This window comes from Furipterus horrens, unplaced genomic scaffold (genome assembly GCF_987537825.1).
Source record: "Furipterus horrens unplaced genomic scaffold, mFurHor1.1.pri manual_scaffold_10, whole genome shotgun sequence".
In the NCBI taxonomy this organism is placed as follows: domain Eukaryota; kingdom Metazoa; phylum Chordata; class Mammalia; order Chiroptera; family Furipteridae; genus Furipterus; species Furipterus horrens.
This window is the reverse complement of record NW_028327180.1, coordinates 57515060-57537485: the sequence shown is the minus strand read 5'-3', so window position 1 is coordinate 57537485 and position 22426 is coordinate 57515060. Positions and strand designations below refer to the sequence as shown.

Sequence of the window (22426 nt, the reverse complement as noted above, 5' to 3'; positions counted from 1 at the left end):
TCTATTTCTCTCAGGTGAAATGCCCCATGTGCTGGTAGCCCAGCTCCCCACAGAGCCACGTGCCACAGGAGAGCCCCCTCTCACTTGCACCCTAAGCTGGCCATGTGTCACTGTGCTCTCCAGGGGCATGGCCTGGCTGGCCCTCCTTCAGTGTGTCTGCTGAGGCTCTGAGCTCAGAGACCGGCCTTCCCTGCCCTGCAGCCTTCCCACTCCTTCACCTCATGGTCAAGGGGGGGTGTTGGCCCACTCTGGGGAAGCAGGCCCTCCAGTGCCCAGAGCCCTGCCTAGGGTGGGGGACAGATAAGCAGCAATCCTGCCTCCATGCACTTGAAAATTCTTCAAATGCTTTCTGCCCCACGATGCAAGTTAAACAGTCCAGCTGCCTTTGAAACAGGAGGGGGCACTTGTCCCTAGCCAGGGCTCATTTTTGTCACCCAACCCCACCTTCCCTGCCAGCACATTCTGTGGGTCCATGCTCAGGCCAGGCAGGTGGCAGGGAGAGTGTGTGTGTGCATGTGTATGTGCTGCAAGCAGAAGCTGTGACCATACACTCTTCCCCTTATGTCCTCATGTACCCTGTGTATGCGCCCACACATGCTTACACACACACTCACACAACGCTCCCATACACATGCATTTACTCATACACGCTCACACCCATGCACACCCACACGCACACTCACACCCATGCACTCATGCGCACACATCCACACGTGCTCACACTGCCATACACAGGCACACACACTCACACATACATGTACACATGCACCCACAAAGCTGGGCCCCTTTCCTCAGCTGGCCTGGTGGTGTTTAGCTCTGTTCAATGAGGCTGCCTCAGTGGGGGGGCGAGGCATTATGTGGACCTTGCCACAAAGCCTGGGTGACCTCTGACTCGACTAGGGTTGCCCTGACCCTAATCCAATCAGATTGATTAAAGCCAGGGGCAGGTGAAGGCCTCATAGGGCCTCCAGGAGTGGGCCCCTCCCTGGGGCACCTGGCTGGCTCCTTCCCCCATTTCTTAGCTCACGGCTAGTGAGGGAGAGCAGGCTTCCTTTGTCCCATTGAGACCAAGTGGTGAGGGGTGCGGCTGTGGCAATTGTCACCCAGCAGAAAAGGGAGGAGGTGGTACATGTGAGAAGGAGGAGGGGAGGTTGTATAGGGGGAGCCTGAGGGAGCAAGGGACAGAGACAGGAGCTCAGATGTGGTGGGAGTGGACATGGGGGAGTAGATGTGGGGTGAGTTGGAGCGGGGAGAGTCAACATGGGAGAGTGGACGTGGGGCTCAGAAATGGGGGAGAGGTTTTGAGGGCATGGAATTGGGGAGGGTAGACATGGAAAGAGTGGATGTGGGGGTACAGGGGACCAGGATGCTGAGGCACAAGAGTGTCTCTATGACCTGCTGGGGTCTAAGAAGAGGATTTTGAGGAAGTTGGGGGATGCAGAAGAGGAGGGCGGCTTCCCAGATCCTGGGCACCTGCAGGACCTGCTCTTACCTGGAGCCCCTGCTAACTCCACATGAGTTGGGGCACCCTCAGGAGTCCTGGACGGGCGCCTCATTTCGCCTTAATTTCCTCACTTGTAACCATAGCTCTGGCTCATCTGATGGGTGTTAAGATTCAATCTGCTGCCTGGTGTAAAACACTGAGAACTCGCCAGAAAGCACTGTATACATGTTGTAAAGGATGAGAGAAAACTCTTTGAGATCCAACTCAAGTGCCACCTCCCCTGAGAGGGATACTGGGACACGTACTGTGCCTTTCAGTCACCCACTCAGAACTTACTTACTAAGTACTGACTACATGTCAGTGCACACAGGCCACTATAGTCCCTTGTGCCTGCTGTGCACCTGCTGGGCGTAGGGTGGGGCTCTTATTCCAGACAGGCATGGTGTTAGTGGGACACAAATGGAACTGGGAAACATGGAGCAGCTCCAGGCGCCTGAAGCCACAGCCCAGGTGGGACCTGTGGGCTGAGAGCTGACGAATAAGAAGAATCCAGACATGCCCTGGCTGTTGTGGCTCAGTGGATTGAGCACCGGCCTGTGAACCAAGTGTCACTGGTTCGATTCTTGGTCAGGGCACATGCCTGGGTCGCACACCAGGTCCCCAGTTGGGGGTGCATGAGAGGCAACCGCAAATTGATGTTTCTTTTCCTCTCTCTAAAAACAAATAAATAAAATCTTTAAAAATAAAAAAAAAAAGAAGCCAGACAGGATGAGGACTTTGATCATGGGGCACAAAGACTGCCCTTGTTTCAGACTGTGGGATGCGGTGATGTGGGTACAGGGGTGACAGCTCTAGGCAGGCAGGTAAGGTCTGTGACAGTGTCATCTGAAGTGAGCAGGAGCAGGACGCACCCTGGGAGAAGGTAGGATGCTGCGATGCTGGGGCAAGAAGCACAGAAGGGAGCGGATGGCTCAGGGGGCAGACGGTCCTCAGGTTCAATGGTCCTGCTGACTGAGATGCTCACAGATCTGAATGTAGGTGCTGGATCGCAGCTCGGAGCTGAGGATGGTGGGAGCTAGTGCACTAATGTGTGAGGAAAGGATGGAGCCTGTACCCAGTGAAGGGGAAGGTGATGCTGTGCTCATGGGAACAGCTGCTCATCTCCGGGTCTCCAGGTGGCATGCCTCTCCCTGGTGCACGGAAACAAGCCAGGCCCCTTAGATGGCACGGGTGGCCTGAGACATCCTCCCTTAGGCTCCTGCCTCCCCTTCCAGGGCCACCCTCTTCCAGTCTTCCCAGGAGGAGGCTCTTGGTCTTCTTGGCATGTGTCCAGCCTGGCATTGGCTGTGACAACCGAGCTACAAAACCCTGTGCAAATCAGATGCTTCCAATTCCTTGTTTTTCACAGAATGAGAGAACCCTACTGAATCATGAGCTGACAGATTTTTAAAACATTTTGGTGACAGATTTCTATGTGATTTTTGGTATACATAACTCAAAAAATGCAAAGAATCAAAAGACACATGATATATGTATATGGTAGTCTCACACCGAGATATGTAAAACCAGCGTTATACTCAGTGGTGAAAGACTAAAAGCTATTCCTCAAGATCAGGATGAAATCAGGGTGCCCACTGCTCTTCAACATTGTCCTGGAAGCTCCAGCCAGGGTAATTGAGCAAGAAGAAGAAATAAAGAGCATCCAGATTGGAAGGAAGAAGGAAAACTGTCTCTATCAGCAAATAACATGAAAACTCTAAGGAATGTACAAAAACTACCAGAACTGATAAACCTTCACCAAGGTTATAAAGTATAAGATCAATATTAAAAATTAGCTGTGTTTCTTTACCCGAACAATAAACAGTCTAAACATGAGATTAAGAAAACAATTCCATCAACCATAGCATCAAAAAGAAAAAAATACTTAGAAATAAATTTAACAAAAGAAGTGCAAGACTTGTACACTGAAAACAAAACATTACTGAAAGAAATTAAAGAAGACCGAAGTAAATGGAAAGACATCTATGTTTGTGACCTGGAGACAATATTGTTAATATAGCCATACTCCCAAAATTGATCTGCAGATTCAACGTAATCCTTAAAAATTCAAGTTTTTTGCAGAGATTGATGAGCTGACTCTAAAATTCACATAGGATAGTAAGGGGCCCCAAACAGCCAAAACAAGCCTGGAAAAGCAGAACAAAGTTGGGGAACTCACACTTCCCAATTTTGAAAGGCACTACAGGTAACCAGGATGTCATGCATGGGCATCAGTGGGATAGACACAGGGACCAACAGGATAGAATAGAGTCCAGAAATAAACCCCCACTCGCCTCCTTGGCTTCCAGATGGGGCCCATCCCCATCTGAGGCAGCCTTCCTCTGCCACCCGATGGCAGCTGCTCCAGGTAGGACAGGCTCTTGCCTTCTTTCCCAAATCCTGCTGCTTCCTTTTGGGGCAGTGGGGACCCTAGGAACCCCCAACTGGGCTCTGGCACCAGGAACCCAGGTGGCACCAGGACCATGTCTGGGCCCCCGGCCATGGTGCAAGTGCTGAACATGCCTCACAACCCCACAACACCACTGACCAAGGCACAGAATGGGATCCACATAGGCAGCAACTGCACCACACACATGTTTCCTCACATGTGCACACACAATGCCTATACACATGCATACACCACACAATGCATGCTTGCACACTCGTGCACATATACAAGGACATGCCACACTAGTATATGCACGCTAAACACATAAATTTATGCACACACCGCACACTATGTATATATGTTCAAACCTGGGCACATGTGTACTCACCCAGTCATAAACACCCATACACGTGCACACAAATCATGCACACATGCACCACACCCTCACATGTACATGTACACATGCATGCACACACGCACACTCACGCACACATGTCTCCACATACCTGGTATGTCGAATTGACCTGTGGACCTAACTCCTCCCATGCACAGCACTGGCCATCCCCGTGAGGAGCTGCTATGTAATTACCCTCACAATAGCTCTGTGAAGTCAGCTGAGTAGCATTATTTTCCCACTTTGTAGATGGGGATGCTGACACTCCAGGAAGAGCAGGCTTGCTGGTCAAGATCACATGGTTTGACCCTCCCTGCCCCAGTCCCCCAGACAAGCTCCAGAGAACATAGGCTCACTTGGGGGGATGCTCATGACCACCTGGCTTTGAGGAGTCCCGGGCCCTTGAACAAACACCATCAGGCCCCACCAGGCCTCCTTGCAGCACTCAGCTGCACTCCCAGGGCCCTCCTTCAGTGGGCCCCTGCTACACATGTGCCAGCAGTCCCAGGACCTGGTGTATCTTCCTCCCAGATGTCTCTTGTTCTTTTCCTCCTCCGCATTCTGAGGGCAGCTGCACCAGTGCACATCCTGTCCTTCATTCTCATCTCTCATGCCATTAAGGGGTGGAGTTTGTGTCTCCTACCCCCGAATCTGGATGGGCCTTTGAAACTGCCTCAACCAATAAACGTGACAATGCATAGCCCCTGAAACTAGGTCTCAAAAGGTGATATGAAGTGACGTCAGTGAAATGGCAGAGTAGGAAGTGCCAAAGGCCTGTTCCTCCACAGAAATATGGAGAAAATCAAGCAAAAACTGTCATAATCAACATTATCAGAACCTGGAAAGGAGCCCAAGACTTTCAGCCACCAAGAAAATTTTGAATCAAGGTGAATCTGATGAGGTCAGAGAGTTTTGTGGTGTTTTTACTTGGCCATGGCCCACCAGGCTCCATGGCACAGCGAAGTCTTGAGATGGCAATCTTTGTTGTTTCCATGCAGGTAGACGGTTCCTAAGGGAGTGTAGAGGGCATTTCCCCTGAGGACTTTGTCTGTTTTGACATGTCTGGGGTTCCCTGAAGGATTAAACTCTCAGTGGATGGTATTCCTTGAAAGCATTGAAAATCAAATGAACAAGCCACTGCCACCTGGAGAAAAAGATTATAATTGGCTGCCTATGAGGAAAAGCTGGGGAAAGAGCCACTTTGGTGAATAAAGGTTTGAAAACCTCCTGTGCATCCTGAGAGAGATAAAGCCCACATGCATATCAAAGGCAGGGTGCATGCTAGGAAGTATCTTAAGCCTTCATCTCCAGCTGATCTCCAGGCTTAGTGGCAGAAAGCAAAGTTATAGCAAGTAATGAGCAGACTAGCTAACAGGGAGAGGGTGTACAGTACACAACTTATTTGCAAACATGAGAAGAGTATTTTTTTCCTTTTTTGCATTATTTTTGCTCCAGGATATTAAGGAAATTTCTACCAAACCACTAGCTGACCACAAACTAAAGAAACAGATACTTCAGAGACCACACATGACAAAGAATACAGTATTAAAACTAGTTTTAAGAAATCACTAAACAAAAAATGAAGTGCAGCTCACAGCAAGCACAACAAACCCTGAGGAGGGGAAAGAATCTGGTTTCCAGAGTTACCATATTATAATATTCAAAAGGTACAGATTTTACCAAAAAGCATGAGGCATGCAAATAAAGAAAATCTAGATGAAATGAAGAAATTCCCAGAAAAGCAAACTACTAAAACTAACTCAAGAAGAAATAGAAAAGCTGAATAGATCTATAACAAGTCAAGATACTGAATCAGTAATTTAATATTTCTCAGTGAAGAAAAGCTTGGAGAATTACACCTAACATTTAAAGAAGAATCAACACAGATCATTCTTAAACTCTAAAAAAATAAATAAAAGAAAAAGAAAAAATAAACCAAAAGAGGGAAGAATCCCAAACACATTCTATGAGGCGATACCAAAACCAAACTACAGATCAATATCCCTTACAGATATTGATGCAGAAATCCTCAACAAAATCCTTACAAACCAAATCATCCAGCAGATTAAAAGGACTGTACATCATGGCCAAAGAGGATTTATCCTAAGAATGAAAGGGTGGTTCAATTTAGAAACATCAACTAGTACTAACACACCACGTTAATAAAATGAAGACGACATATGGCCATTTTAATTTGTGAAGAAAAAGACTTTGATATAATCCAAAACACTTTCATGATAAAAATACTCAACAGACTAAGAATAGAAGGAAATTTCTTCAACCCAATAAAGGGCATAAATGACAAACCCACAACTCACCTCATACTCAATAATGAATGACTGAAAGTTTTCCCCTTAAGATAAAAGGCATAAATAACAAACCCACAGGTAACATCATACTCAAAGTTGAATGACTGAAAGTTTCTCCTTAAGATCAGGAAGAAGACAAGGATGACCACTCTCACCACTTTTATTCAACAGAGTACTGCATGTGCTAGCCAGAGCAATTAGGCAAGAAAAAAAAAAGGCATATATATTGGAAAGGAAGAATTAAAAGTATCTCTATTCACAGAAGACATGATCTCATGTATAAAAAATCCTAAAGACTCCACAAAAATTGCCAGAGCTAATAAAAGAATTAAACAGAGTTGTAGGATACAAGATAAAAACACAAAAATAAGTTGTATTTCTATATATCAGCAATGAACAATTCAAAACAGATATTTAAAAAGATTCCATTTACAATAACATCAAATACAATAATATACTTAGGAATGCATTAACCAAGAATGTACAAGACTTGTTCACTTACAATGATAAAACATTGATGAAAGAAGTTAAGGAAGACCTAAACAAATGGAAGATGCCCCGTATTCATGGACTGGATGACTTAATATCGCTAAGATGGCATACTCCTCAAAGTAATCTACAGATTCAATAAAATCCCCATCAAAAGTTCAATAGCTATTTTTGCAGAAATGGAAAAGTTAATCCTAAAATTCATATGGAATCAAAAGGGACCCCCAAACAACCAAAACAATCTTGTAAAAGAAAAACAAACTTGGAGAACTTACACTTTCCAACTTTAAAACATACTACAAATCTACAGCAATCAAACTCATATGGCATTGGCAGAAGAATAGACATATAGATCAATAGAGTGGAACTGAGAGTCCAAAAGTAAATCCACACACCTATTGCCAATTATTTTTAACAAGAGAGCCAAGGTCATTCAATGAGGGAAAAAGTCCATTCAACAAATGGTGCTGGAATTACTAGATTTCCACTTACAAAAGAATGAAGTTGGACACCCCAACCTTACACTATATACAAAAATTAACAACAGTGATCAAAGATTAAATGTAACAGATAAGACTATGAAACTCTTAGAAGAAAACATAGGTGTAAATTTTTGTGACCTTAGATTAGGCAATGTTTACTTTGATGACGTTTAAATAGATAAATTAGACTTTACCAAAATTAAAAAATTCTGTGCATCAAAGGACACTCTCACAAAAGTTAAAAGACAACCTACAAAGTGGGGAAAATATTTGCAAATTGTGTATCTGGTAAGTGTGTAGTGTCTAGAATTTATGAAAAACTCCAATAACTCAAGGACAAAAACACAACCACATTAAAAACTGGTCAAAGAACTTGAATAAACACTTCTCCAATGAAGACATACAGATGTCCAATAATCCCATAAAAAGATGCTAAGCATCATTAGCCTTCAGGAAATTGCAAAAAAAAATTTCAATGAGATGCCATTTTGCATCTACTGAGATGGCTAAAGAAAGAAGACAGAGAATAACAAGTATTGACAAGGATGTAGAAAAAAGGAACCCTTATGCCTTGCTAGTGGGAATGTAAAATGATGCAGTTGCTGTGGAAAAGTTTGGTGGTTCCTCAAAAACTTAAACATAGAATTATTCTGAGATCAAGCAATTCTCCTCATCTACTCCAAAGGCTTTTAAAACAAGTACAGTATTTAAAAATAGTTGTACATGTGGGAAGGCCACCCTCCCCTCCACACCCCCACTCTTATTAGGGTTTTCTGGACCCAAGGGTAGGTAGGACGACGACCATGTCCAGCTTGAAGCAGCTAGAGGAGCACGAGACCTTCGCCCATTGTCCTTTACAAGATTACAAAGGGTCCTAATATTTGAGGGGGGGGGATAGTTAATTTTTACAAACCAGGGGTATGGACTTGGGGGGGATTTCTGGGGGAGGGGGGTGCTGGGTGGAGGGGAGCAAGGGGGAGAAAATTGGAACTGTTGTAACAATATAATCAATAAAAAACATTCTAAAAAAATAAATAAAAATAAAAATAAAAATAGTTGTACAAAAATGTTCATGACAGTATTATTCACAATGGCCAAAGGTGGAAATAACCCAAATGTCCATTAACGATGAATGGATAATAACATGTGGTATATCCATACAGTGGGATATTATAAAGCCATAAAAGGAATGAAGTGGTGTAACATCTACAGTGTGGATGAATCTTGAAGACATTCTGCTGAGTGAAAGGAGTCTTTCTCTTTCTCCACCTCCATCCCTTCCCACTTGTCCATGAGGCTGACATACCACATGGTAAGGGAGCCCAGGCCACATGCAGAGGCCACTTGTGGTTACTCCTACTGACAGCAACCTTGACCACCAGATATGTGGGAGGACAGGGACCAGCTCAGGGGCATAGACCATCCCTGCCTGTGGGTGCTGCACTCTGACCTGTGGGACGTACGACCCATCATTGTTTAAACCATGATGTTTTGAGAAAATTTGCTGGTCACCAGAAGTTAACCAGCATGTTCCTCCTCTCCTCCCAAAAATCACTGCTGCCTCCAGGAACCTGGATAGCTTCCCCCAAGTGCCTCTTGGCCCCCAATCCTCTCCCTCACCTTTCTTTTTTTTGGGGGGGGTATTTTCTCTCTAAGATCTGCCTGAAGTGTCCCCCTGGAGCCATGTGATTCTCTTGGGAAGAGATGCAGGAGAAACCTGTGTGGTCCTGTGTCCTTCCTGAGCTCCAGGAGCCCCTCAGGGCCAGGAACCGTGGGCAGAAACCACACCAGATGCAGACATCACGAGGTCTTCCCACCTGTTGGAGGTGCTGCTCCCATGCCAGGGCCGGGGGAGACACCAGGGCAGAGCAGGGCAGCTGGCTTGGGCCTGCTGCACCCACAGGCTGCCACTTCCACCTGGAAGGCATACCTCTGTCCAGCACGGGGCCAAAGATGGCCAGGCTGTTGTCGATGGTGGTGCAGTTCCACCGCCGGCCGCGGAACTGGTGCTGGCACTCCTCGATGCTGATTCTGATGCCCTCTGCCACGTTGGGCATGATCTCCACGTAGTTCCGGCAGAAGCGCAGCTGTTTGGGCACTAGGCCTGGGATGCTGGCGCAGAGGATGGGCTGTGTGCCCAGGGATGGGTACTGGGGCCCGACAGCCAGGGACCTGGGGAGAAGGGCAGGTGGCCTGGTGAGTGGGAGAGCTGCCCTGCAGGGACCCCAGGGCCCTTCCCATGGGATGCCCCAGGGTGAGGCGTGTTTGCACCTTGCAGTGACCTGTCCCTACACTGTGCCTGAGATCTAGCACAAAACCTCAAGCTGTGCCTGTGCAGTGGTGAGAAGGATGGGGGCCTCTTGCTGCCCCGAGGAGGAGCTGCTGGTCCAGGGCAGAAGCGGCTGAAGCACACACCTGCCACGCCAGCCCAACAAAAATAAAAATATGTGTCCAAGGAAGATGTACAGATGTACTCAAGAATACTCCCAGGGCCTTGATCATGAGTGCTCACCTGGAACCCACTGCGTGTGCAGCCTGCGCACATGGATGACAGACCAAGCTTCCACAGCTGAGCGCTGCCGGAAGACAGGGTGCAACGCAGTGCAGCATAGAGGCCTGGCACAGGGGCCTGAGGCCCAGCTCTGAGACAAAAATCGACCACGCCATGGATGGGGACAGAAATCAGGGCAGTGGTTATGCACATGGGAGGATGGGCTGACTGGGGCAGAGAGAACATTTCTCAGGCTGCAGAATACTCCCCACTACTCGCAGGCACCTGAATTTAAACTAAGTAAAATGATATCAGAAGAGAGAACTTGGTTTCTCTGTTGTACCAGCCACATGTGGCTCAAGGCTACCATGGTGGAGGGTTAGATATGGGACATTTCGGTCCCTGCAGGGCATTGTATGGGACCACAGGGGCTATGGTGACAGGGTGCTCTGTGTCTGATGGGGAGTTGATTACACATGTCTTTGTGCATCAGAACTGATTGAACCACATCCATTTTAGGGCACAAATCACACCTTGACTTCAAAAAACCACAAGGTCCCCTTGGCAGGAGGAGGGAGAAAGAGCTTCTCCAGTCTGGCAGGTGATGCATGGCCCTGCCGCCCATGGACACGTCCCTGTCCATGGCACGTCCCCACAGGCCCTGATGCTCGTGGACGCATCCCCTTCCAAAGTGGCTGGTGGCACTTGCAGGTAGGGCTCCGTATCTCATCACCTCCTTCACTCCGGGGTAGATGATGTCGGGCTATGTAATCTTCCTTTCCATCAACTGCTGATATCACAGAGGGTCTGCAGGGGCTCTGGGAAAGGACTGCAGAGACCTTCAGGTTCACAGTGGAGGCCTCAGATCCAGGAGGACCACTGGGTGGCTGGTTCTAGGGGACTAGCATTCAAGGCTTCTGAATGCACTGTCACCAGAGATCTGCTGACTCTGGCTCACCCAGGCCATGGGTTGTGCATGCTCTGTCCTCTTCCTCCCAAGGGAGCCCACCCCCTCCTTCCTCTGGATGACGGGGGCGTGGGGCATCCCAAGCCCAGATCCAGAGCAGACCCTGGGCCCTTGCTTCTCTGGGACTTGCTAGCTGGGCCCCAGGTGGAAGGCCAGTTTCTCCTTCCTTGTGTGGTGAGAAGAATGAGGAAATGGCGGCTTTATTAACCCCTCAGCCAGAACTCCTAGTTGCTCTTCTTATTCAGCACCTCCTTTCCCCTGGGAGGGTTGAGCACCCTGAGAAGATAGGAAAAAGGCTTCTATGTCTCTCAGCAACCACATATCCACATTATGATACTGACATTTGGTAAGTCCTACTCTAAGTCTAACTCAGTTCCATCTAGCTTCCAGGAGAGCCATAAGAAACAGAAACAAACCTGCTTTCTGGAAGCACAAGGCAGATCCTATCATCTTTCTTGCTCTGGTCTTCAAAATCTTCATAGGCCAGCTTGCTTTGAGGCACAAAGTCCGAACCCTCCAGCTCCCAAGTGCTGCATCTTTGATGGTTCCAAGAGCATTTCTTTGTTGTACAATCCTGCCAGGATCTGGATTTCCCCAACTCGTTCCGCACGCAGCCTGAAGGCTCGGCATTCCTGCCACCCCAGCCTCCCCACATGCTTCCTCTGTCTCCGGTGCTGGCTTTGTCTCACTCACCCAGCTACTGTGGGGAGCACCCTCTCTGCCCTGCAGACACCTGCTCCTTGCCCTTTGGCAGGCAGCACATATGCAGTTCCACCTCATTTAGCTAGCCAGCTGGAGAGTGGGAGACTTCTTCCTGGAAGTCCTGAGTGTAGGGTCTCCCACGTGTGATGTCCTCTCATCCATGCCCTCCTATCCAAATCCCTCAACAGCCTGTGCATTCCCACTATTCCTGGGTGCCCTCCCTTCCTCCAGATCATGCGCATCTTTGCTGGGAGAGTCAATCCTGTCTCTTGTCTCCAGATGTCCTACTGAAGCCAAACTTCCTTTCTATGGGTGCCTCCCTGTCTCTAGAGAGATCTGGCACTTCGAGACATGACTCCTGGCCTCTTGGGTCTCCAAATGTCCCCACCCTGATATCCCAGAGTGTTCCCCGTCCTGTCCATTACCTGCTTGAATGTCTTGATGGGCCACAAACCAGCCATGGCCTTGTGCTAGACACGGCAGGCCTCCCCTCATCCCATCAAAGTCTGTGTCCCTGGCATGGCAAGCAGTAGCAAGGACTGACTCCCTCCCTCTCTCCCATGGGGTCCTGCGAGTGCCAGGCCAGGCCTCACTTTCCCAGGTTTCTCTTACAACTGCCTCATAGTCCCAGTACCCCAAAGTTTCCAGAGAAGCCAGCTGTCTGCTCTCGCTCAACTCTTTGGTCCTTCCCGTCTTGTAATCTGCACCTGGCTCTCCTGCACCCTGTTTAGCAAGCATGGCTCTGAGTGTGGCCCAGCTGGACTGCCTCAACTGTCTCTAGGGGACCCTGTGCCAGCCTAGTGCCTGGCTCCCTGATGGCCCAGCCAGGCCAAGTGGACAGGTTGCAGGATGAGCAGAGAAGCTGGGCCTGGCCTGGGGCTCCAGCACAGGGTGCGGGTAGGAGGACAAGGCCAGGCAGTGAGGCAGTGGGCAGGCAGTCTGTAGCTGACCTGCATGCCCCCTGTCACTCCTGGCCACTCAGGCACAGAGAACCATAAAGAGAGAAGGCTGGGCTCTGGTTCTCCCCACCACTTCCACTTCCTGTCCAGTCCACTCCAGCCAGTTTTCATGGCACCCACCCACCCACCAGAGGGCCTTGTCTCGGCCCCAGGAACTGCGCAACCTGTGTGGAAACCGTGTGTAGATGGCATCTGTTTCCAAACTGTCCCCAGTGTCTAGGGACTGAAATCTTCATGGTGGCACATCCATTAAGCCTCATGCCACCCATACAGGGCACGAGCGGATCCACCTGGAACCGCAGCACCAGGGGTGGGGTGCACCCCCAGACCCTCCGTGCGTGGAGTGATGCAGGTGCTGCCGCTCTGGGCGCCCTTCGCTACTTGGGTGTCTGGGAGGAGCGATGGGGAGGAGCCCAGAGGTCCCGGCTCCCTCAGCAGCTCTGGTTGTGGCTCCCACAGGGGGCTCATCTCTCACATCTTTGAACATATTTTTTGACTTTGAGACTCAGACAGAAAGAAAAGAAGACTCTATCTCTCTGTCTTTGTCAGTCTCAGGGTGCTGACTCCCTGCTGGATGCACTGTGTGTGTGGGGTACCGGATGGGCGAGGAACCCACCCCAGAACCCCTCAGAGAGCCCAGAGCCTGCACCACCTGGGCGCTCCCCACCTCTCTTCCTGCCTGTGAGCCAGGGCCAGGGCCAGAAGGGTGGGCCCACCCACTCTGCCTCCTCCACACCCCATGCCACTACTCTGGGGATGCAGAGAGGGTCTTCTAGGTTCACAGCCTCTCCCCAGCTCATCCCTGGAGATTCTGAATCAGCTCCCACCTGGCCTCCTCCTGACCCTCCTCCGGGCAACCTGGGCTCATCACCTCTCCGAGCAAGGCCAAGGTGCCAGTGGCCACTGGCCCAGATGCTGCTCCAGCTGCTCCAGCCCCCACCAACCCCAGGTGGGTCTCTTTCCCACTCCTTTAGTTTCTTGAATTGCTTACAGAAAGGTTTCTCTGTCCCAAAGCCAGGTGGCCAAGGGGGCCTGAACAATGCAGACTCTTCCTGAGGAAGGCTGTAAGCAGCAGGGAGAGGTGAGGGGTGTGTTCCTTTCTACAGTGGCTGGGCCAGTGTTGAGCAGGAGAAGGGGCAGGGAAGGGCCAAGGGGAATAACTGGGCCAGAAAATGTTGGCTAGGTCTTGAAGGACAAAAATCATATAAAAAACCCAAACATGTTCACTAACCTTATGTGGTGATCATTTCACATGTACATGTATTGTATCAAATTATCGCATTGTACACCTGAAACTCATATGGTGTCATGTGTCATCGGTAACTCAATAAAGCCAGAAAAGCATCCACACTGCACACACCCAGGACCCAAATTTCTAGCCAAAGGAAAGGTAGGCGTCTCCAGCCAATCATTACTTGGAACCCGTGGTCTGTAACTCCCTCCTCCCACACCTTTCCAGGAGGAAGTAGGGGGGTCTGGTCTAGAGCTGGATGGGAGGGTGGGAAGCAGCTTCTGCCTGCCACAGTGGCTGTAAGGGGCTCGGTCTCCTAGGACTACCATGTACTGGCCTCTCTGAGGGTCTCCCAAGGACTAGAGACAGCACCGACTGGGACGGGGCAAAGGATGGCCACGGAAAGATGGGGGAAGTTGGCTATGTGTGCTGGTGGCACTGCCCAAGATGGGCTCACCACCCTGACCAATGTGCTTTTGCACAAGATGTGAGTGTGAGGGGACACAGCACGGGCATGGTGGGTGGAACTTGTTCTGAACCAAGAGGAGAAGAAGCAACAGAGTGACAAGCAGCTGCAGCCACAGCACAGGGCTGTGACTCAGGAATGAGCGTGTCTCTTTGTTGGGCTGATGCCTGGGCTGAGCATGTATTTTGTAACCTCTGCCCCCACTGTCATCTAAGATGCAAGTATCTGCTTTCTGCTGGTGACACTGGCTCAGGAACTGCCCACACTGCTGCATTTTGCCACCGTGTTCATCAGTGAAGGCGAGCCCAACTGCAGTTGGTGGTGGGTGCAAATACAGATGTTATCCCCTGTCCCCTCTGTCCCAGGGGCTGGCACTGAGGCTGCTCCAAGCATTTGTGGGCAGTTGCAGGCTGTGGGGGAGCAGCACATGGCTCCCCCTGCCCACCAAGCCCAGACTCTGATGTGCTCCTGAGCCCCCACCCTACTGTCCAGGCTGTGACAGACAGCAGATCATGCTTGCTTTGTTGGCAGAACCTATGGCGGATGGGAGGTGTCAATCAGGGCCCCACCCTGAGCAGTTCTCAGAGCACAGCCCCCAGTGGGGGTGAAGTTAGAGCCCTCTGGAGCTGCTGTGGCTCTGAGATGGAGGGTCTGCCTCTGGGGACCAGAAAGTACCCTAGGAGCTGAGAACGGCTAGGCAGACAGCTGCAAGTGTGTGGGGCCTGGGTCCCGTCACCACAGCGACTTGAGTTTGACTGACAGCTGGGTGAGATTGGGAGCACTTAATTTTGGCCTCGTGAAATCCTGAGCAGGAAACCCAGGCAAGTCTCCCAGCCTGTGCCTGCAGAGCATGAACTCGTGAATGGGTACCGTCTGAAGCATGAGCCTGGCCACCTGTCACACAGTGCGGACTGTTGTGTTCCTGCCTCCTCCCCTGCTCTCGGCACTTCTCTCTCAGACTCCAGGGACAGAACCTCATGGGTTGCTGGGCCTTCTATGTGCAGCTGGAGCATCCGCATCAGTGCTGCCTTCACTAGCCAGTCACCAGGGTCTGTCACTAGCTCCTCCCGTTCCCTTCCTCAGCCTGCACGCCCAGGGCCGCCTCTCCCCACAGCCCTGCGCTTGCTTGCATCTGCCTCTCTCTCTCTCTCTTCCCCTCTCTGAGGCTGGTTTTTCCCTTCTTCCAAACCCCCTGCATTGCTGAGGCCTCTCCCTGAGGTTAGCCACAGTCCGACCCCTTACTTGGCCCACCTGCCCTGTCACCATCACCTGTGTGGCCTTGGGTTCAGCCTGGCCCACTCTGTGACTCCCTTCCACTTGTACAAACCGTGGAGGCAGTGCCCAGGACCCTCCGGACTGGGAGGCCATGGCTCAGAGGGAGACTCGGCCAGCAGACAACAGCTGTCTCACTGTGTCCTCACATGACAGAGAGAGAAGGAGCTCCGGTCTCTTCCTGTTCTCATAAGGACACTGACCTGCCATGGGGGCTCCAGCTCCTAAGACATCACAGTGCAGGTTGGAGCTTCCATGTGGGAATTAAGAGAATGTGAGCACGAAGTCTCTGATGAGTACGATGTACAGTGAGTCAGTAAACAAACCCACCCACCACCACTACGCCCACACGTCCCGTTTCCACCATGGAACCCTCATCTGGGGAGACAGGGGCGGTGGCCCCAGCCTATGCCCTGGTGGCAGGCTTTGCCTGCCATTAGGGAACCCTCAGTGCTTTGTTTCTCCAGCCAATACGCCAGGTGTCTAGGTGGCCCCTGACCTGGCAGTGTACGCGGCGCAGGCCCTGCCAGAAACTTGAGTGCCTGAACCTGCTGGGTCAGAAATGCCCTGGGAGAGGGATTCTGGCTCTGGGTCCTGGGACTGCAAAGCCTCCCTGCTGGTGAGGAGACCCCAAGGCATCTTCAAGTCCAAGCCCTTGGGTGTGGCAGCCAGGGCTCCCCTCCAGTTTCTGTTTCCAGACCCCAAGGCTTCTGGAGACATCCAACGCCACCTCTCAGAACGTGGGTTTGGTTCGACCTGGGAGGGCAGTGTCTGATCCTGGTCAGGAGTGGGGCCAGATGTGGATTCCTACAGCCCTGTCCACCTGCCCAGGGCCGCCACATGCCTCCCTGCAGCCCAGCACCCTCTAACCAGAGATGAGCAGGTCGCCGGGGCCAGGCCCACTAGTCCCCTCAGAGACACCAACAGGAAGAGGAAGCTTCAGCAGTGACTGCTCCAAAAGCCACATGGAGGGAAGGGCAATGCCTGGCACAAGGGACAGCCTGCTCTCCAGCCTGAGGGGACAAACTGGAGTTCCCATCCAGCGCTAATGAGAGGGGTTCTTGGGAGGGGCCTCAGTGTGGATTGGCCTCATCAACCTCTGGGGCCTGGGCTGAGCTCCTGCCTGGGGTCTGGGTGGCAGGTTAGTCCTTCAATCTCCCCTGGGAGTCCAGATAAGGATGGGAGGGGCCTGACTCAGGGGCCACTGACAGGAGAAATGGCCGGTGGTGGCATCTGAAATCCCTTACCCCTCTTTTCACCCAGGCTACAGCAAGGACCTCACCCTGCCTCAGGGATACCAAGTGCCCCCTCCTCCTCACGCCCATGGCCACCAAAGGACATTCCAACCCTGGAGGTTGCCAGCCCTACCCTGATGGCCCCTAGGATGTGGTCCTGGGGGCCACCCAGGGAGAGCCCCAGGGGCTGCCAGCCCTCACTTCGCCCATTGTCCCACCTGCCCCGCCTCCTGGCTCCCCTGTGAGGAGGCCTGCACTTCCCTTCCTCTGCTATCCCTGGAGTTTAGGGCCACATCCTGGGAGGTGCCTGCCCAGCAGAGGAGCTGGAATTTTTAACTGCCCAGCTGGACATCACACCCCAATGTCCCACAGGCCTCTCAAAACCAAAGTGTCCCACACTGAATGCACTATCTCCCAGATATGTGATCTTTCCCTCCCTGGGCTCTGAGCCTTTACCCTGGATCCCACTTGGGAGACACCCTCCCTGCAGAGGGGCCAATAGACATACAGAGCACACCCATGCCATAGGCCTGTGTCACTGCCGGCATCACCACTGAGAAGGTCCTGAGATTCAGCAAATGTATAATAGACAAGATAAGCTGTGTAATGCGGAACACTAACAGCCCTGCAAAGTTTTATAACCATGAGTAGCATGAACAGAACCTGCAGTGATAAGTCGGTGAGATGACAGACGTTTTTCCAAGGTGAGGTGTCACCTTCAGCCCAGAACACACCACGTGCAAAGGGGCCCCTAGGCTTGGTTCCAGCTGTGGTGAGCCACGTGGACCATGCCTGCTGCCAGCCCGGCTGCTTTTCTCCCTCCTTCCTCGCTCACCGCTGTTGAGGACAACGCTGTTGAGAGGCTGGGCGCGGCGCCAGGCTGTCTTGCTCAGAACAGAGGTGGCGCTGGCTGTGACATGCGCGGGAGCGGGCCGCTGGCACCCCGTCTGGCTGAGGGCCTTCACTCTGTAGATTTCACTGTAATTCTGGGGTGGGGCCAGAGGACAGAAGAGGCTCTGGGCACAGCATGGATCCTCAGTCAGAGAGGTTGGTCCTGTGCGCCATCCACGCAGGTCTGGATCAGGCGCAGGATCTTAGGTTTCTTGAATCCCGGCTTTGAGTATTTTGGGGGCTCTGTGGGTGGAAGCTTGGCTGGGTCTGTAAGGCAGGATGTGGGCACCAGCTCTGCCATTACTCTCTGGTTTAATTGTTTCTGTCTTTCTTCTACTGGGCCTCAGTTTCCCCATCTGTCTCAGGAGGCAGTGGGCCACATTCTATCTGAGGCTCTCAGAGGGAGGTGAGCAGTGGGGAGGTGGGTCCTTTGCTCCTTGGTGGTCCTGGGCACACTCCACCCCACAGCATCAGGCAACCTCTCTCAGGAAGCTCCTTTGTCCAGCCCTGCTGTCTGCCTTCTCGTCCTGCCAAAGCTTGTCACCTCTTCCCACACATTCTGCCACCTCTGGGCCATAAGGTGCCTTTCCTGGAGGGCAAGGCCTTGTCTTCTTCTGTCCTTTGAGGGCCCAGAGCTCTGCCTAAGCCCTATGGAAGTGGGAGGTCCGGGGGCCTCTGCTGCCGACTCTGTAAGGTCCCTGGCACAGAGGGTCCTGATTTGTGCAGGGGGTGTCCCTCTTGATGACACATCAGGCCTCCAGAGCACCTGTCCTTGTTGGAATCTCTGTCTTCTAAGATCAGAGCCTCTCCATGGGAGGAATGAGGTTTCTGTCCTGAGATCTGAAGTCCCAGGTGTGGGCTGGTAACCCTGAGGGTTGATAGCTGCCCAGCCTGATGGGCAGCCTCTCCTCCTCTGGGCAGAGTTGTCCAAGAGCCATGAGGAACCGAGGCTCCCCCATGCGTGCAGACCTGTCCCAAGAACCTCCAGGTTCTGCCCACTGAGAGGACCCCAGCAAAGGCAGCATGCCTCCTCTCTCTCTTCCACTTGGAAGACCCCTCCCTGGGAGCTTCAGCAACCGCTGTATGGGGAAGGCCAATGAGAGAGGGGTCGCAGGACCCACCCCTCCCTGCCCAGTGCATGACCCTGCCTGCAGCCCTCCCAGCATCCCCGACCCACCAGGCCAGCAGGCATTACTGACACATACTTTGAGCAAGTCCCAGCAGGTGGGCAGAAGCTCACGTGCCCGAGGCCAAGCATTTGCCCGCTTCCCTGGGCGGTAGCGGCACGTTTTGTCTGGGAAGGAATGTGGAAGCACCAAAGCGTGAAACACCTCCAGGGTGTCACCTGTGGAGGCTTGGAGGGAGACCGAGGCAGCGTTCCTGTTGAGTCATGGGCACCCAGCCTAAGAGTGGGGAGCTCAGAGAGGGGCTGCAGGAACATTCAGCTGTATCCTCATGTCCCACAGCCCAGGCCACCCCACCTGGCTTCTGTTTTTTATAGGAAAGATTCCATTGGTTCATTCCTTCATTTATTCACTTAACAAAATCTTACCAGAATTTTCAGAAGGTAAAGGACCAAGAAAGGAAGAATGAGTACCCTCATGGGATTTCACAGCTGGTCATGCAGGGACAGTCCTGTGCCAGTTCTACAATGGGAGGGATAGACTGAGCTGGGACCCGGCAGCCCGGCTGAGTCTCTCCCCACAACCTGCGACCAGTCAATCCCATGTCCAGCCCAACCTGGGTGCGCCAGGCAGGGCTGTCCCTACTGTTTGTGTCAAGGCGTCTTTGCAAGGCCCACCCGGCATAGTGCATGTCTGACACCAGCTGCTGAACAAACACGCTCCAAACTGCAGGCTGCGCCTGGTAGAGTTTAGGGAAATGACCAGGAGGACTGTCAGCTGCAGCGGTATACCTGGGCGTCCCCGGGCCCACCCACGCCACAGCAGCTGTCCCTTCCCGTGCCTCCAGGGCAGGGGAGCCCACCACCTCCCAAGCACCAGCATCGGTGCTGCTCTCAGATTCAGGGAGCCTTTCCGACCACGAGACAGCCTCCCCTTCCGACATCTGCAGCCTCTGGCCCCCACCTCGCAGACCTGCACTGTGGGCTCCTGACACTTCTCAATCCTCCAGTCACACTTCAAAAGGGCAAATACGAGGCCTCGCACATGTTTCAAAAATCCAAATGCAGTGCTGGGTGGCGAAGCAAAAGAGCAGTGGTCTGCTGGGCTGCCTGCGGAGGGGGGCTTTGGGTTCAAGGCACACATAGGAGCTTTTCAAACTCATGAGAGAACAACCTACATTTTGAGTTTTAAAACATTTTCCAATCCATTATAAAATACCTTAATATGCAGCAGTGCAGGCACTGCCAGGACATCCCCATGCGTGCATTTTCTATTTCTGTTTTTATTTCTTCACGGACAACCTGTGGACCACATTCTGAATATAACCAACACTTGCTTGGACAGGCAGCACATCCCGGCCCTGCTTTCCTGTCCTAGGCCACACCTGCAGGGCAGAACCGGGTGCTGCCATCCTGCCGGCTGGAGACTTGCACAGGGCCCTCCATGAAGAGAGCAACTTGCAGCCTCTCTGAGACTCCTCTTCCCAAGGGTACCCATCCTCTTCTCCCACCACAAAGCATCGTAGCAGGTTTATGCAAATAAAACAAAAAGTCACATCATAAACATTGATAACAAGCCCCGCAAAATGGAGGGCAGGCAGCCTAGGAGAAGCTGCTATGCTCAGGCTCCAGATAGAGAGGCCTGAGTGTTTGGGTGGCTAAGTCAGAGGGATGGATGTGAGGGTGAGTGGACCACAGTGGGCTTGAGAGGGATCGAGATGAGGCAGATCTGACTTGGTAGTTGTATGAACCAGCGTACTGACCATATAGATTTTACTTGTGACCATTTCTGACATTGCCCCTCAGTAAAAGGATGTCTGTTGGTTCTGTGGGGGAATGCCGTTCCCAGTACCCCAAGATCCTATAGCACTCGGGGGGTCAGCTGGTATCTGGAGTTTTCTAGTTTTATAGGCTAACCACCACCATCACCAGCCTCAGGGGTGCAGAGAGAGAGACAGAGAGAGGGGAAGGGAGAGAAACAGACAGATAAAGACAGAGCAAGAAAGAGGCAGACAGAGAGACAAGGACAGAGAGCTATGCTAGCTACTGCCATCATCCACCTTATGGTGACAGAGAGAAAGACCAAGACAGAGACACAGGGCCGAGGGAGAAGGAAGGATGGAGAGAGGCAGGGGCAGGGGCAGGGCCACCCTGGGAGAGCACACGGTGGGGGAGCAGCTGTTGAAGTCTTGCCCCTTGGGGCCTGCCTATCTGAGAAGCCTCAGAGCCTTGTTCAGCCCTCCTCCTCCTCTTCTCCCCCCTCCTGCTCCTGCTCTTCCTCCTTGCTCATGCTCTGAGGTTGAGGGTCCTGGGCAGTGCCTCCAGAACTCTCTTTCACCTGCTCCTGAACTCAACATGCACTTTCATGCTGAAAACAGTGGGACCCCCTGTGTCACACCCCCAGCCTGAGAAGACTCTGTGTGCCAGCAGTCTGTGGGGCCAACAGGAAGGATGGCCATCACAGAAGAGGCCCTGGGAGGTGGGGGCAGGTGACAGCCTTCCTTAAGGGCCAGAAGGAGAGGGATGGCTGGATACATGCTCTTAGCTGGTGCTTGCAGACCCAGGAGTATGAATGGAGGCCGCTGGGTCTGGGGAGGAGGGTGAGGAGACCAAGGGAGGAAGAAGAGGCAGGGAGCACATCCTAGGCCTCTGAGCTGGCCCAGCAGTGGGAGAAGGCTGGATTCGGTCTCATACGCACTGCTCAGCCTTCTGGGGTGACATCAGATCCAGGGCCTGGCCCCTGTGCTGGGGATCCTGAGGTTCTGCATGGACAGTGAGGGGCCAGGCAGCAGAAAGGAGGTCTCTACAGGGAAGGGGGGCAGGATCCTTGTGTAGGTGAAGTCAGGGCAGTAACCCTGGGCGGTAGGGTGTGGGATTGGCTCGGAGGGCAGGAGGGTGAGGATGGAGGCAGAAGGTGGCCTTGGGGCCCTGGCTATGCTACTGGAGGGTGGGGAGTGGGGGTTTTACAAGATGCCATCAGCCCAGACAGGGGAAGTGGGAAGAAGGTGCCCAAAGTGGAACAAGGAACATCGTGCCCACTGGGGGTCTGCTCTCCACAGGGGTCCGTGTTCCCTTGATTCTAACGCCTGTCCTGTGTCCCAGGGGCCCTCACCTAACTGACTCCACAGGCATGCAGCCTGCTGAGGGAAGCACTGGCCACGGGGTCAGGTCCAAGGCCCTGTCCCTTCTCTGGGTCCCCACCTACACCTGCCCCACCGGAACACATGCTCCTGGAGATCTCCCCAGCTCTCCACATCCTGGTCTGAGGATTGTTTCGCTTTTGACCTTGGGCCTCAGGCATCAAATGACACTTTGAGATGCTCCTGAAGGGCCTGTGGCCCTTTAGATTCCCACAGGGCGCTGCTGCCTCAGATAGCCACCAACTCCTCCTCTCCCTCCACCCTCCCACCAAGAGCCACACCAACTTCAAAAGCATAATTACTCCTGATTTGGGCTGTTTCCTGGCAGTTTCTCAGGTGAGAAAGTCCCCATCACTTTCACTTTTATATGTGAGCTGTGGGGGTGGAGGGAGAAGGGATGGGA

The 22426-nt window shown here is 52.2% G+C and overlaps 1 protein-coding gene across 1 annotated transcript in view; it reads right to left on the bottom strand.

Annotated features, from left to right (window-relative positions):
* Positions 1-22426, bottom strand: part of WNT3A (Wnt family member 3A) — a 41216-nt gene that overhangs the window by 16435 nt on the left and 2355 nt on the right. The window contains exon 2 of the mRNA XM_090290365.1: positions 9477-9718. Within this exon, the coding sequence (XP_090146491.1) occupies positions 9477-9718 (242 nt within the window). The remainder of the gene's footprint in view (positions 1-9476; positions 9719-22426) is intronic.